Here is a 14,060-nt window from a genome sequence, read left to right as displayed (position 1 = left end):
TGAGATAAATTCAAAATTTGTGTCCTTTTGAGGTTTACAAAGTAATGAAGATCAAATTTATGTACATTGACCAGGCCTGTCTCCAGCTTTAGATTTTTTTCCTGTCCCACTCATTACTTGGCAGCTCATGTCATAAATTCTGTTGGTTGAAATATAAATCTGTCATTCTGAGGGTACCAATGTCAAGTCAGTTCAGAGTTCAGAGTTTGGACAGACAGGTGAAATTTTTGCCTTTCAGTACCAGGACAGATGGACAGGTCCTGGAGACAGCCCTGATATTGACATGGAACAGAACATGCATTACACAAAAATTACTAGAAAATGTAGAAAATTCACTTCAGGAACAGGATCAGATCGGTATAATTGGAAAAGGTGGTACAAATGAATATCTGCTAGAAACAAACATGCAGGAATGCTGTGCATTGGGGATACAACACAACTGAACCTGTATTGGGTTCTCGTAAGGCACATTGTAAGAATGGTCATGGTGTTTGGCACATGTTGGTTGATCTTGGCTAAAGCTGTAAGTGATTAGTTTTAAGGACTTCCTTGTTTGTAAGTGGACAAACACAAATCTTTCTTTGAGTCCAACAAATTGCCCTTTACTCACACTAGACAGGATGTAAAGGACCTTGATGATTATGACAAGCATGAAATCAAGATACTGTATGAATTCATAGAGTGTGGAAACCAAATTGAATGTATGGACACAGAAATGTTTGTAACACTAGCCAGTAGCCACCAAACTTTGGAAAGAAGCTTTGCCATTTTGAGCACACCAGGTTGGAAGTCTTTTTTGTCACTCCATGTCATGAATTAATTTGATCTTTGTCACGTCACCATTGAGCTGTAAAAAGGACATGTTTTAGAATGTTCTAATAAATCAAAAGCTTTGCAGTGTCATTTACATATGTTGATAGAGATTTCGAATTTCTAAATGTCCTTTTAATGCAAGAACTTTGCTCTAGTAATTGAATATATGCCAATGTCACTGGCACATTTTTTACCCTCTCCCAGTTAGCTGTATAGAAAGAAGTGCATTATACACAATAGTGCAGCTTTAACTGAAACAAGAGGACCAACACACATCACGTTGGGGATGGGTCAAGTCTACCTCTGGCTGGGTGGCCGAGGTTCCCAAGTCGAGGAAAGTGCCAAGAAGACACCATCAACAAAGGAGCCTGGCCCACTAACACTTTCACTTCAGTAGAGAACCCAAGGAAAAAAAGAGAAAGAACTGCTATTGAGTAAGGAGAAGAACTATGGACAAATATTACCAAGAATGAAGTATTTTTTAAGAATAAAAGCAATCATTAGACTGAATCAACGATAGGGCGCAAGTAAAGAAAGTTATTAACAGGGCCATAATAATCAAAGAATAAACTATGTAGTTAGTAAGCAATCTACTGATAGTCTGTACCCGAGTGTGCCCTATTAACAAAGCTGCCTTAAGGTAAGACCACATCATCTAGTATAATGTCATTACCAATCGACAGTACATATAACGTTATCAAGTATAAGCCAGTACTGCTGGAAAACCTACTCATTTGTACGAAGTTCTTGCGCTCCCGTGCAGGAGGGGAGTTCTCTCCGACAGAGGAGTTACTGATGCTGTCGAAGTTGGAGATGCTGCCCATGCTGACGCCAGAGTCCGAGCCCTCGTACGGGGGAGGGTTCTTTCCAGTGGAGACAGGAACTGAAGCTGCAGGAAAAAAACAGTTTCATTGTTTCCGAAATTTCAAATCAACGTTATTCATCTGCAAATGTCCCCAATTTAATCTCCAAGGAAATCACGAGATTCTACCTGATTTGTTTGTATGGTTTTTCACTGGTTTCAAAGAAGTCAAACCCCGTTTTAGCAACGTAGATATAGATGTAGAACATTACTACACTGAAGCAATGTTGTCTGATGACCATTGTCTGTCTCACATGTATATACAATCACTTGGTGCTTGTGTATTATCATTAGTTGTAGTTTATTTGAAATTACAGGTATGAATTATATGTATTTTGTGAAGACATTCCATTCAATGACTTGCAAGGGGAATGGAGAAACAGAGCATAAATGTGTGACATAGTGACAAAGCAGAGGAATGGATGGGTGGGTATTCTTTGTCTATTCAGGGTAAAGAAAAAGGACTTGTGCCATGCACGTGGAAAGCAGCGCTCAACAGGGCACAAATACTTTTTCCGCTACAAAGACTGCACAAATATGCAACTTTTTTCTTAGCTGTAAATTGGCAAAATTGCCAGCAAAGCTTTATAATGTGGTATCATGAGTTTGAGGAGCTACACATACATTTGAGACATTCAGGGACAAGAATAAAAATAGAAAAAGGGAGTTCAAGACATATTGATAGCAATATTTTCTTGAACACAAAGAATTGTCAACATTATTGTGATCAGAAACAGCTTTGATTTTTTTCAGTCTTGCAATTTCAATATTTGCCCTTTGATTGCAGATATTTGCAGCCATGCTGAAAGATCGTCCAACAAAGGCTCAGATTGTAACCATGGTGATCTGAATTCTGCGGGAAGCAAATGCTCTGCTACCTTTCATCAGCAAAGACGGGTGTAGAAACCGAGGGAGGGAAAACCAAGAAGACACCACAGGGGAGGGGCGGACATAAAACCCCACTGCGGAACACAAACAAGGGCATAAACAACAAACAAATACAACAATTTCTTATTATAAAGCTATGCAGCAAAGCAGAAGCAAATAAGGCAAGCAGGGAACTTTCAATATAAGGCAGAAAATAGAATTTGGTCCTGCCCAAATTTGAAAAGGACATAAATGTATAAGTCTGCTCACTTTCTACTAGCCATGGGCTTGTTTGTTCCTGAGTTGCATCTGAATTGTCCTTATCTACAACTATGCCTGTTCAATGTCAGTGTGATAGTATGTAACTTTAACAAGTCCAAACAAAGCCATACCAGTGGAGAGGGACTTTCTGAGATGGTTGCCGTTTAGCGGGAGGTCTGTATCAACACTGTGGCCTCGTCTTACTCGCTGCACATCTGTTCTCCTTCTACAAAAATAAACAAAATGCAAAAAGATGAATCTGATATGTGTCGTAAAGACATTGCACTCCATGCATATAAAGTAATAATGACCTCGAGTTGCTAATTTGAAGCCATGTATAAAATCCAGAGGTAATACAAATTACTAGTACCTTCCAAAGTCTTCATGTTCCATCCTTTTGCACCTGTATACTTTTCGTTTTAGGTTTTGTGGGTCTTGTCTTTTAAATAAGACTTGCATTGTGCATCATACTTTTGCATTGTGAATATTACAAAATCAAGAGTCACAAATATCACGTCTTCTAGTGAAAAGGGGTCTTATGGAATTAACGTAAGATGAACTAGAAGCACTTCTAACAGAACTAACCTCATCCCTGGACTTCTGCGGAGCCTTGGCGAATGAGAGGGAGAAACGGCAGGGGAGTTGTCCACAGAGTGTCTGTGTTGCATCATCTTGTTCCCTTTCCTGGCTGCCTCCTCCGACAGCGACAGGAGCTTCTTCAGAGCTGTGGGGGACTCTGCTCCTGTGATACACAGGTGGGGTGTACAGATTTGTAAAGCTGTTATTATGTGTCACATACACACCTCTGGTAAATTGTAAGGAGGTTTGTGGTTCCAACAATGCATGTGCAGCAGAATGCACTGTGGGTAATGTGTCAAAGGCTAAGAGACTGCAGGGATACCTCTTGGTGTTTTCACAATTAGATCATGGCTCAATTTTAACTCAGTTTTAGAAAATCCAGGGGCCCAGCCATGCCTCATACAAGCCCAGTAGCCACAGGGTGTCCTGCGGTGGGCCATGTAAGGGTCATGCCTGTAAGTGCAGAAAAACAACTACCTGGAGGGGCCCCCATTTCCAAAAGGGACTGTTGCCTTATGGAGGAGCCATCAACTTTGACATGACTGTACATTTCTTTGCACATGCGCAGTTAGAACCATGAACCTCCTTATTATATACACAACCTTCCATAGTTTCCGCTTATAACTTCTGTCCAGACTGTTTAGGTGCCCATTTCTTTGGTTAATCTGTTGGTTTGCAAACAGGATGGTTTGTCAGATGCCTGGAATGATGATGATGGTTTTGCTTTTAAATAGGACTATCAAAAAGTTAGGGGTTGACATTACCAAGCAGCCAATGTTGCCTTGTTATTGCAGAGTCAAGAAGCTACCCGTAAGCTTCACCATGACAATGTAGCTGAGATTTTGTAAGAAATAAAATGAAACTGCTCTGGACTCTTGTTAGGAAAATTACATACAGCTACAGCAGAAGAAGGTAATAATGTAACACTTGTCATATATAGTTTGAAAAGACAGACCCATTCTCATACTCCAGATAACATTACAGTGTACATATATCTGCTGTAACTTAAATCGTTTGAAATCAATACATTGTTCCTAATTCCAATGTCTTTACAAGCGTTAAGTGACAAGTGTTTGTCTATAGCTAGAACATAAAATATGGAATTCAGCACTTAACACGAAAGCAGCCATGTCAATGCAAGCACTTTCTGTTAGAGCATGTAGTGTCTGCACTTAGGTCTTGCAAATGCATGATTGCTTGAGTGTTAATTTGAGAAGGTGCAAAAAAGATGTGATGAGGTGTAAAGCTTTCCTTCAGCCAGTTGTAGGGAACACCACACCAACTAAAATAAAACTGTAGAGGAAATCAGACAAACCCAACACACAAAGTAGCTGTCATCCTAAAGAGATAATGAATCACAAATAAAAAAATAAAATAAAATAAAAAAGCAAAAAAGCAAGAAGGTAGTTGCCAAGCCTTGAGCCCTGAATCAAACTAACCATGCAATTTTAATAAGTTCCGCCCTGAATGCTCATCCGTGCTTGGCTCTTCCAGTCCTGTCAAAATCAAGTCAACTTTGTCATACATAGAGAGTCAAGCAACGTTGCAATGCTGCATCCTTTGTAGGGGATTGTCAGTCATCACACAAACGTTAATAATGAGTATCTACATTGTTAAATACAAAGGTGCATGTACTACCTACATAGCTACAATCACCATGGCAAGCCTTTTTGTAACTTAAGCTGCATCAATATGTCACAACTAATGTTACATTTGTACTGTGGCATTCTGTCATTAGATCAAGTTTGAACCAACTGCAAGACAACATTTGCACAATATTTATTACGGTGGGAAGATAGGGCTTTCTTTGGGTCAATCTTACACTTACAGAGAGAGTTTTAAAGATTAAGCTATCACAGCTATCACAGGGTTTATTTCTTACCAAATCGTGGTCCTGGCGGATGGTATCTTCTCTGCTGTGCAGCGAGGGAGCGACGTTGGGTGGTATGGCTTGGTGGGACTGTGAGAAGAGAGTTGGACTTTGGTCCTTCTGGCACGGTGTTACGCCTCTTCACTGCAGCAGAACTAGTCGGGGCTACAGTAGGGAGGAATAGTGTGCTTATTGAGGAGCTTTTTATATCTTAGCCAAATGCTTGTTTCACAGGGTTCAGTATAGTACACATGTACATTGTACTAGAAACATGTATAAACATAAATAGGATACATTATATCATTAAGATATAACACCAGTTTGCCTTTAAAGGCTTTATCCACAGGGTAACCTAGGTATGCTTATCTGTTGTTTTAAAAAGGAGGGTATTAGGGCTATCAAGTCAATTGATGTTGGCTTCAAACTGCAATACTTTAAAAATCTGTGGACTCATGTTATTCCTAAATACCAGGTTCTTATGGTAGGGTGTTCCATTGATTGATGGTACAAAAGAGCTTTGTGATTGATGTTTGTTTCTGGGACTTCTGGCAATATAAATACTGTATATGAATGCACTTCTAGCATACTGTTTATAAGTTCTAAGATAACTCAATATCTTAGACTTTGTAATTCCACAGGTGATACTTACAAGGCTGTTGTGTAGGAGGCGGTTCACACTTATAAGAGAGTTCCCTGAGTTTATCCTCATCCTCGATGATGGTGAGATTGGCCAGGTACTGCTTCACCCGGCGAGCCATCATAGCCTGTAACAAAACAATCAAAATCTAAATGCTGCTAACATTCTAAATTTCAATGATAATCAAGCTGCTTGTCTGGCTATAATGCTACACATAACATATGTATGCATCTGTTATGAATTCTAGTACTTGGTAGTCTGTTAATGATGGCTCAAAAGTACTAGTATATTTTTTACTGTACATATCCTTCCCATAATTTCTTGAGATATGTTGTTGACAAACACACCAACACAGAAAAACAGCACTAAACTATAACCCTGGTGAAGGTAATAAACAGATAAACAAATGTGCTGTACCTCTTCAAAAACTTTCTTGGGGTTGGGCATGGTGGAGGCTCTGCGGTCCTTCCATCTCCTGCCCATGGTGGAGATGTCGAACCTGGACCCCGTCATGGCTCCCAGCATGCCCGTGGACTGGCGGTTGTTGGTCGCTGATACGCCGCTACTGCTGGAGCTACTCTCGTACATGGAAGCTTGGTCCTGAAGTGGGGAGGATGACAATGGTTTAGGACAGGAAGTGACACGTGGTAGACGTTTGTCTCTGTGAGAGGAGAAGATCACGAGTCCAGCAGTACACTGAAGAAACGGCCATGCAGACGGGATACAACCTTTTCTACACACCCAACAGCAGCTAGATACAGAGAGATACATGCATGGAAGATAGAACAGGGACAAGACTTCAGTCAGTCATTAGCTTTTCTTATCATTCTTTACTAATCACAACACACAGGAGCAGTTCGACAAAATTTATCATAATCCAAATGTTTCTTCATATTGTATAAATGTACATTAGAATGTTCTTTTAGATTTGCAGCACTTGTCTTTTCTGCAAAGAAGAAGATTAGATAAGAAAAGCTCCTGAAATGTTGAGAGTCGGTGACAGTGTCTATCCAACCAGTGCATGTGTCTGCCAGGGTAATCATATTGATGAAGTTCCAAGATTTGAAGACTGTGATATTATTTATGCCCAGTTATAACTAGTAGTAGTTTTTGTCTAGTGGTCATGTAGGTAATGCTTCCAGTTCACACAGAGGATATTTTATTAATGATGTTATAATCAAAGACTATCATTTTGTAAAGTATAAACAACTGCTGACAATCCAACTGTTAAGTTTTTCTTAGTTTTAGTTCTATGACATTGCATCTTGAATGCAGTGCCATTGGGTCCTAATATTTCTACACAAATTCACACATTAGCATTTACCCTAACAGGCACGGAAGTTACAACATCCAGTGGAGTGTGAGAGACAGTGACTACCACCAAACATCAAGTCACCATCTACAAAGTCTTATCATCACCTGGGAGCTCACCACTGGTATAAGGGGAGCCATCATAGACGCCCATGATGTAGATACAAGCGCACCTTTTGCCGTAGAACCCCCGCCGGTCATAAACTAGCAGAAACATCATCGAAACATAAACAACTCAGGGGTGTAACTTTTTCTCACAGTCAAAGCAACGGGTCTGAAAGTAATGCTCACTACATACACCTCATCTGTGCCTATACTATGAAAAAAGAAAACAGGTTATATACAAGCTATATGTACTACATTGGATTTTACCACAGCAGTAAAGCAAGAGTGTAAACATTAGATTTTCCATCAAATTATACCTATTACTATTACTCTGTTTTTTGAAAGTGCCCTAAGCAAACTTTCTAAGTGATACTTACATATGGGACTGAACACATCCTTTGGATGTGTCTGACTTCCTTTGCCACCATTCGTAACTTCTCAAAGTTTATCTGTGAAATAAAACAAGAAAATGGGCAAACTCATTATAATCATTTCGTAACAATGTATTCATCACAATCGTAAGGATTAGGATGCTGATGATGATGCTAATGAAAAACTGTAAATACTGCTTCAGTACACAAAATCACTATGTTTCCATGGGTCCACAATAACTACCAACATGCCAAAATCCAAACAGATTCATCAAAAGTATCTTGATTTACAGCTGCGAGCACATTAACACAGACCCAAACAGTACACCTGGAGGTCACTGACCTCCTTCAGGGAGGTAGTGATGTCATACTCACCAGTCCATCCACTTTGGAGTCATTGCCGAGGTGGATGAAGGTGAGGTCCTTCTTGATGATGGGGAAGAGTGGAATGACTGGGGGATGTGCTGCTTCACTGTTCAACAGGTTTCTGTACTTGGACATGTTTCTTGAAGGATTTATCAAGTCTTCCAGATCCTGGAAAGGAACACAAGAAGCTTACATTTAAATGCTTACTTAAATCCACCCACATAAAATGAAAGACATCCACTATTAAAAATATCTATGAAACAACCTTTGAAAGCTTCAATTTCTGAAAGTTAAAGTTGAAGTTACATCTACAGTCTTTTTTATTTTATCTATTAATCTTTCACAGCAAAAATGGTTTTTGATATCATATAGTAATCATACAGCACAAGCACATTAATAAAACTAAACATAGTACAATGTTTACTATGTACTATTATTCTTACATCAAGTATTCAAAGGATTAATATGTTAACAGAGTGCAACATACAGGAATTCTGCAATGAACTTTGCAAGACTACTTTGAACTCTGTTTTGAATCTTATCCCTCAGATCAGATGTCAGATGGGCAATTCTACGTCCCTTGCCTGCGGTCTATGGCACAAAAGGCTGGTTGTTTGGACGTACCTGAAACATCTTTTCGTACTTGCTGGGCAGTTTGTCCCAGGTAGACTTGAGTCTAGCCACAGAGCCGTGCCCAAGCCCACTGATGATGGCAAACATAGAGTTGAAGTTCTTGGACTCCTTGCAGTATCCTGGAATGTAGAAAACAATGGGTAAACAATTTTCCCCAACTTCATTTATTTTTTCTTCTCACTCAGTAACTGGGCACTGCTTAGCAAAGAGGTCCTAGGTACATACATAATAATACAAGTCAACTATACATGAAAAGGAAAAAAATGTCAAAGACATCAAATACATGTACATAGTGGGTATTCAGTGGCTTGTAGCATTTCAAAGGGCAAGCTACAACAGTCCTTTTTTTAGTCTAAAATTATGCCTGTCCTTGGTGCCGAATGACCTTCATATCTGCAATGTGACGCCCTGTCCTTGGTATTAAGTTGCCTTCAGACCATGTAACACTGTGTTCATCAGTTGCAATGTAAAACATGTGCAAATTGTCCACTCCTAATGAACCTGTCCTTGGTGCTGATCTACCATCAGACCAAGCGACACTTGGTTCATCAGTTGCCATACAAAAGCAACATTCAAACTGTTCAATACCTGTCCTTGGTGCTGAATGGTACTTACTTGCAATTTTGATGAATTGTTTGATGGTCTTCATCCTTTTCCAGAGGTTGTCTTGACTGCAGATCTCAGTGATCACCCAGAACATTTCCTGGTTCACCAGCTGGCAAAGGACATTTTCACAGTTAACTGACTTTCTCTGGAAATTCATCCACTTTTGCAGTGGTTCTATTTAGTGGCAGAAGAAAAGGTTTTTGCAGTGTTCTAAGTTTCATTCTAAAGTACATGTATTCATACAAAGAAGATAGATTCAGTATTGGAGAGATCAATGTGACAAGCATTAAAATAAAACCACCACAAAGGTTTCATGGTTTACAGGATATACTTGTATATTTAGATCAACAATGTGAACAGTAGATTGGACAAGTTAAAGAAAAAAATACTGTCTCTATTGGGTGAGGACATGGTCATTTCAACTTGCGTGAAACACAATGGCCCGATCGGGTGAGTACCGGACGACATCAGCACTTTCACTTGCCCGGGCAATTGGCCCGATGCAATTCTACAATGCAAGTCAAACTCAGAAAAATTTCATCTATTTAAATCAATGAACATGGTTGCTTTACAGTACCAAACTACTACTAGCAATGAACAAAGTTCTAATACTAAAGAAGGAATACATGTACATAGATTTCTATGAATGGTTACCTCTGAAAAGGTTTCCAAGTTCACTGTCCCCCTTTTACTGTCGAGCTTGAACAGATCCTCTACATACTCTGTGACATCTATTGAAGCATAAACCTGTGAGGAAGAAAAAATTGAAACAAGTCAAAGTAACACTCAACAGTACAGAGATAGTAATCTATCAGTATCACCCTATATTCTACACTTCTATCCTTTTTAATATTGACTGGACATGAATTAGTAAGAGACAGCACAAGGCTATACAGGACCTACTCGGTTGTTGTGTTAAGTTGTCAAACATTTTTAGTACATATGAGGTTAATTAAGAAAAATAAAAACAAATGTTTCATACATGGAGAATCCAAAATGTATAAGATAATCTATGTATAATCTTGTAAGAAAAACCTAAGTTTGCTACCCTACCTGGAAGTCTCGCAGTGTGACCTGGGTGGCGACTTCAGCACTTTTGAGCTGCAAAAACGTCACCTGGCTGTCTCGTAATAACTCCTGAAAAAGAAATGAGCGAGTTCGTGCATGCAACCTTCAGTTTCAATATAACTTAGAAAAGTGACTTGATCATGCTCAGAACGTTTACCATCATAACCCAATAACCCAAATTTAGCAAATAACACAGAATATCTGAACACATCTAAAGCTCAATGAAAACTAGCAACTTTACACCACTATGGGGACAGATGAATGTAAATGTGAGTCTTACCACTGCTGTTTCATCTGGCACAAGTGTTTCAGTGGTCATGTTGTCTTTGAGGTAATATCTGGGACAGAAAAAAAGCATTTAAAACACTAGCTTCTAAATCTACTACAATATAACTAGTTAGGCAAAGAACTATTATCTGTTGCATGAATATAGCATTTGGTAGTTAGGCAAAATTGAGACAGAACTATTTCCCATTGGATTAATGCGCTGACAGTATGCCAAGTCAACTAAATGGCATTGCTCACTTTTTGCAAAGATAACCGCAAAACTGCAAGGAAATGATGTGTTCCATCACCAATGGCTACTGGGAATTCCACAGGAAATTGTCTTTTAATGGATTATGACAAAGAGGTTCCATTTGCTGTATTCTGCTGAGCTATACTCAAAAGCACTTGTTTGGCAGTTTGGGGTTAAAAGCTTTGATATAATAGTTTATGGCCTTTAGCATGCATAGGGCCAATTTTCGTGGAAGAGTGACATACATGTATGTGACCTGGATGTACAATGTATATTGGCAAAAAAAGAAGGCATTTGGGGTGCCCAATGATCTTCCTTTTAAATCTACCACAAGAAATGGTTTTCTTAGCATTATAAAGACTTGTGCAGCTAACCTTAAAATTTAGGTACACAGAAAAACATTTGGGCGCATAACATAGAATAATACAGAATGTCAGCAAAACCTGCCTCTAGAATCTGAAACTCAACAGCTTTTAAAATCTTATTAATATGTTACAATGATTTTAATATCTATTTCTTTCACTCAAATCCAAAATGGCACAAGAATTTGCCACAATCTAGGTACAATGGTACCCTTAGGAATGTAATGCTACACAACAATCCAGGTGCACTGGTGCATCAATAGTAAAAACTTTGTGCACTTGCACCCAGTATCTCAAGCCCAGATAGCAATGCAATAAAATGCATACTTTCCTAAATATCCATAAACATCAGCCTCACCTTCCATTCAGGTTGATTCTGTCACACAAGTTGTTGAGAGTGTCGGGAAGTCTCCGCTGCTTGATCAGCCCCTCCGCCCCGACGGTTACCTCACACAGCGAGAAGTTCTCGCTGCAATCATACCAATTTCTGTGAGTGGATGGAGAAGTGTGGTGGTGAGGGTGGAGCGAGTGAGGATTAGTGTGTTAAAAAAAGGGGTGTGGAATGGCACTTGGACACACACATAACATGTACGATGGGTGCAAAATTCCTCATGTTACTTAGCAATTGAATGGTTAGTTAGCAGACGATGGAAATAAACATAGTGAAAAATGTATCTATCAATCCAATTTATTGAAAACTTTGGATACAAAGTAGACTGGGCAAAATGTGCTTTATCTGGAAATACTGAGATGTTTTGCTGTTGATCTTTTACCTCTCCGTATCCAGGACTCCAAACTCTCGTAATGCAAACTGTACAACTTCCTTCGATGACGTGTCCTGTAAAATAATCAACTTCTTAATAGATGTAACGGTACATGCATTTTTATAAGGCTTGTCTTGCATTTTTCAAACCCTATAGTCCACCTGTATTTGCTTCTCTCATGAAAACGTTTCTTTCAAGTCTTAAATCAGGGCTAAGAAACTGAAAAAGTGTAACCCTGGGTTTGACTGGTTTTCCTTTTTTCTCATAACTTATACTAAAAAACTACAAGAAGAATGTAAAAAACAAACAAACAAGCCAATTACTATGCCTTTATGTTACAGCATATCCTCTACACTGTGGTTATGCATACAAAATATACCAACATCCTGTCTAAATCCTGATGTTATCATATCATTGTTGCTGTTGATAACATGTCACAAGAGTAGTGTACAGCGATGATATCATGTACAAACTTAGAAACTCATAACGATCAACATGACCTGGGACATTAGCTGTCAATAGAGCTATCACAACTAAGGATTGGAAGATAAGTCCAGTCAAACCCATGCAAGTGATAGACTACCTCGCCATTTTGGTGGTCCTTATGTACCTTTTCCCATTAACACAAGCATAACAGGGTTGGACAAGTCCATTGGCCCGATTGCCAAGGGCAGCTAAAGCACTGATCAAGCTCACGTTCTACCATGTACTTGCCCAATTGGATCAGTACGGTTTTCCATAAGAATAGTGCAATTCTTAGGTATAGAATATTAACATACATTGCACATGAACATGTAGATATTGATCTAGTTACATGCTTAAAAGTTGTTGTTTTTTTCACTAAAAATGAATTTCTTTGCTGCAAGTCAGATTAAAAACAAATAAGTCTTATAAATCTCAGTCCAGTGAAAAGTTGCTTCAGGCCAGTCGACTTTATATACTTGCCATTTTTCAAAACTTGTTAAGAGTCCTGACTACAGTGACCACCTGTCCACATACAAGTAGACCAAATCATATCGGTCCATGGAGTAGTGTTCTTGGGCAGTTTTGACGGTACACAGAGAACTGCAATATTTTTTTACCTTTACAGAGCTGTGAAAGAAAGAAATTCTCACCTTATTGACCAGAATGTGCTTGCAGGTCTGGTCTGCTCTGTAGACCTTGACTGCCTGGTCGTTACACTCGTACTGGTTGGGTGCATCAATGTAGTTATGGCTGGCCACCAGGTCAGGGTTACTGGAGCTGAGGAACATGGAGTTGGGCAGGCTGGAGGCACTGGCTCGCTTGGTCATGTACATACTGTCGTCCTTACTCTGGTTCAGGTGGGTTTCACTGGGGAAATGGCAAAACAATGTCTTTCGAAAATAGTTTCATCAGGTTGGTAGAATATAGGATGAAGGAGAATTCCCCTTACACAACCAGTATACTTACCTACTGGTTGTTTAAGAAGAATTTTCCTTCATCCAAAACAATGTCATGTTTTAGTGGGCACTTAAATGGTAGTTATCCTCCAATTCATCTTTCAGCTTTTTTTTACAGCGTGCACCAGTGAAGCTATGTGACATTAGGGAGAAAGGTGCAAGCATGGTGGGGGTTGGGAGGCATGTGACCACTTTAAGAAGCATTAAGAATTCTGTCTATGGTGATCACCTGTCCCTGTGGTCTTCTTTTGCAGTTTTGACTGTGAATGTACATGTTTTAAGGATGGCACTTTAGGGGTGATTTTAAGAGCACACATGTATGACATTTACCTGTTGTATAAGGATGGCTTGGTATTGGGGAGGATGGATCTCATGATGGCTTTCATTTTCTGTCGGTGGCCAAGTGTACCGAACCCTCGCTTCTTGTCCTTGTTACTCTGGCCGTCCGGACGGAAACCCGTGATGTCAGGAGCCGACGCTCTTCCGTGGCCGTGCGTGTCGTTTACAATTTTGGGAACGTGCGATGGAGAAGAGCTGCTGCTTTTGGTCTCTGGATTAGCCAGCATTTCTTTAAAACCTAAAAAAGGTATTGATAACAATTATTCAGACATAATGTTAAAGCTGCTTCATACAATACTATATCCAAC

At 39.4% G+C, this 14,060-nt stretch overlaps 1 protein-coding gene across 2 annotated transcripts in view; it reads right to left on the bottom strand.

The window, feature by feature from the left end:
- Positions 1–14,060, bottom strand: part of LOC118411352 (rap guanine nucleotide exchange factor 2-like) — a 93,024-nt gene that overhangs the window by 448 nt on the left and 78,516 nt on the right. The window contains exons 17-37 of one of the 2 annotated variants that reach the window (XM_035813591.1): positions 13,744–13,990; positions 13,108–13,324; positions 12,002–12,066; positions 11,587–11,715; positions 10,630–10,687; positions 10,335–10,418; positions 9,936–10,028; positions 9,291–9,390; positions 8,667–8,794; positions 8,052–8,210; positions 7,683–7,754; positions 7,309–7,404; positions 6,307–6,489; positions 5,902–6,016; positions 5,265–5,417; positions 4,822–4,878; positions 3,389–3,545; positions 2,935–3,029; positions 2,554–2,637; positions 1,544–1,702; positions 1,115–1,201 (exon numbers count right to left, since the gene is read on the bottom strand). In XM_035813591.1, the coding sequence (XP_035669484.1) occupies positions 1,115–1,201; positions 1,544–1,702; positions 2,554–2,637; positions 2,935–3,029; positions 3,389–3,545; positions 4,822–4,878; positions 5,265–5,417; positions 5,902–6,016; positions 6,307–6,489; positions 7,309–7,404; positions 7,683–7,754; positions 8,052–8,210; positions 8,667–8,794; positions 9,291–9,390; positions 9,936–10,028; positions 10,335–10,418; positions 10,630–10,687; positions 11,587–11,715; positions 12,002–12,066; positions 13,108–13,324; positions 13,744–13,990 (2,538 nt within the window). Of the gene's footprint in view, positions 1–1,087; positions 1,202–1,543; positions 1,703–2,553; positions 2,638–2,934; positions 3,030–3,388; positions 3,546–4,821; positions 4,879–5,264; positions 5,418–5,901; positions 6,017–6,306; positions 6,490–7,308; positions 7,405–7,682; positions 7,755–8,051; positions 8,211–8,666; positions 8,795–9,290; positions 9,391–9,935; positions 10,029–10,334; positions 10,419–10,629; positions 10,688–11,586; positions 11,716–12,001; positions 12,067–13,107; positions 13,325–13,743; positions 13,991–14,060 lie in introns of both variants that reach the window. The other variant, XM_035813592.1, reaches the window with a different exon arrangement.

This window comes from Branchiostoma floridae, chromosome 3, assembly GCF_000003815.2.
Source record: "Branchiostoma floridae strain S238N-H82 chromosome 3, Bfl_VNyyK, whole genome shotgun sequence".
Taxonomy (NCBI): domain Eukaryota; kingdom Metazoa; phylum Chordata; class Leptocardii; order Amphioxiformes; family Branchiostomatidae; genus Branchiostoma; species Branchiostoma floridae.
Note: the sequence above shows the minus strand (reverse complement) of the source record. Positions and strands in the feature narration are given on the sequence as shown.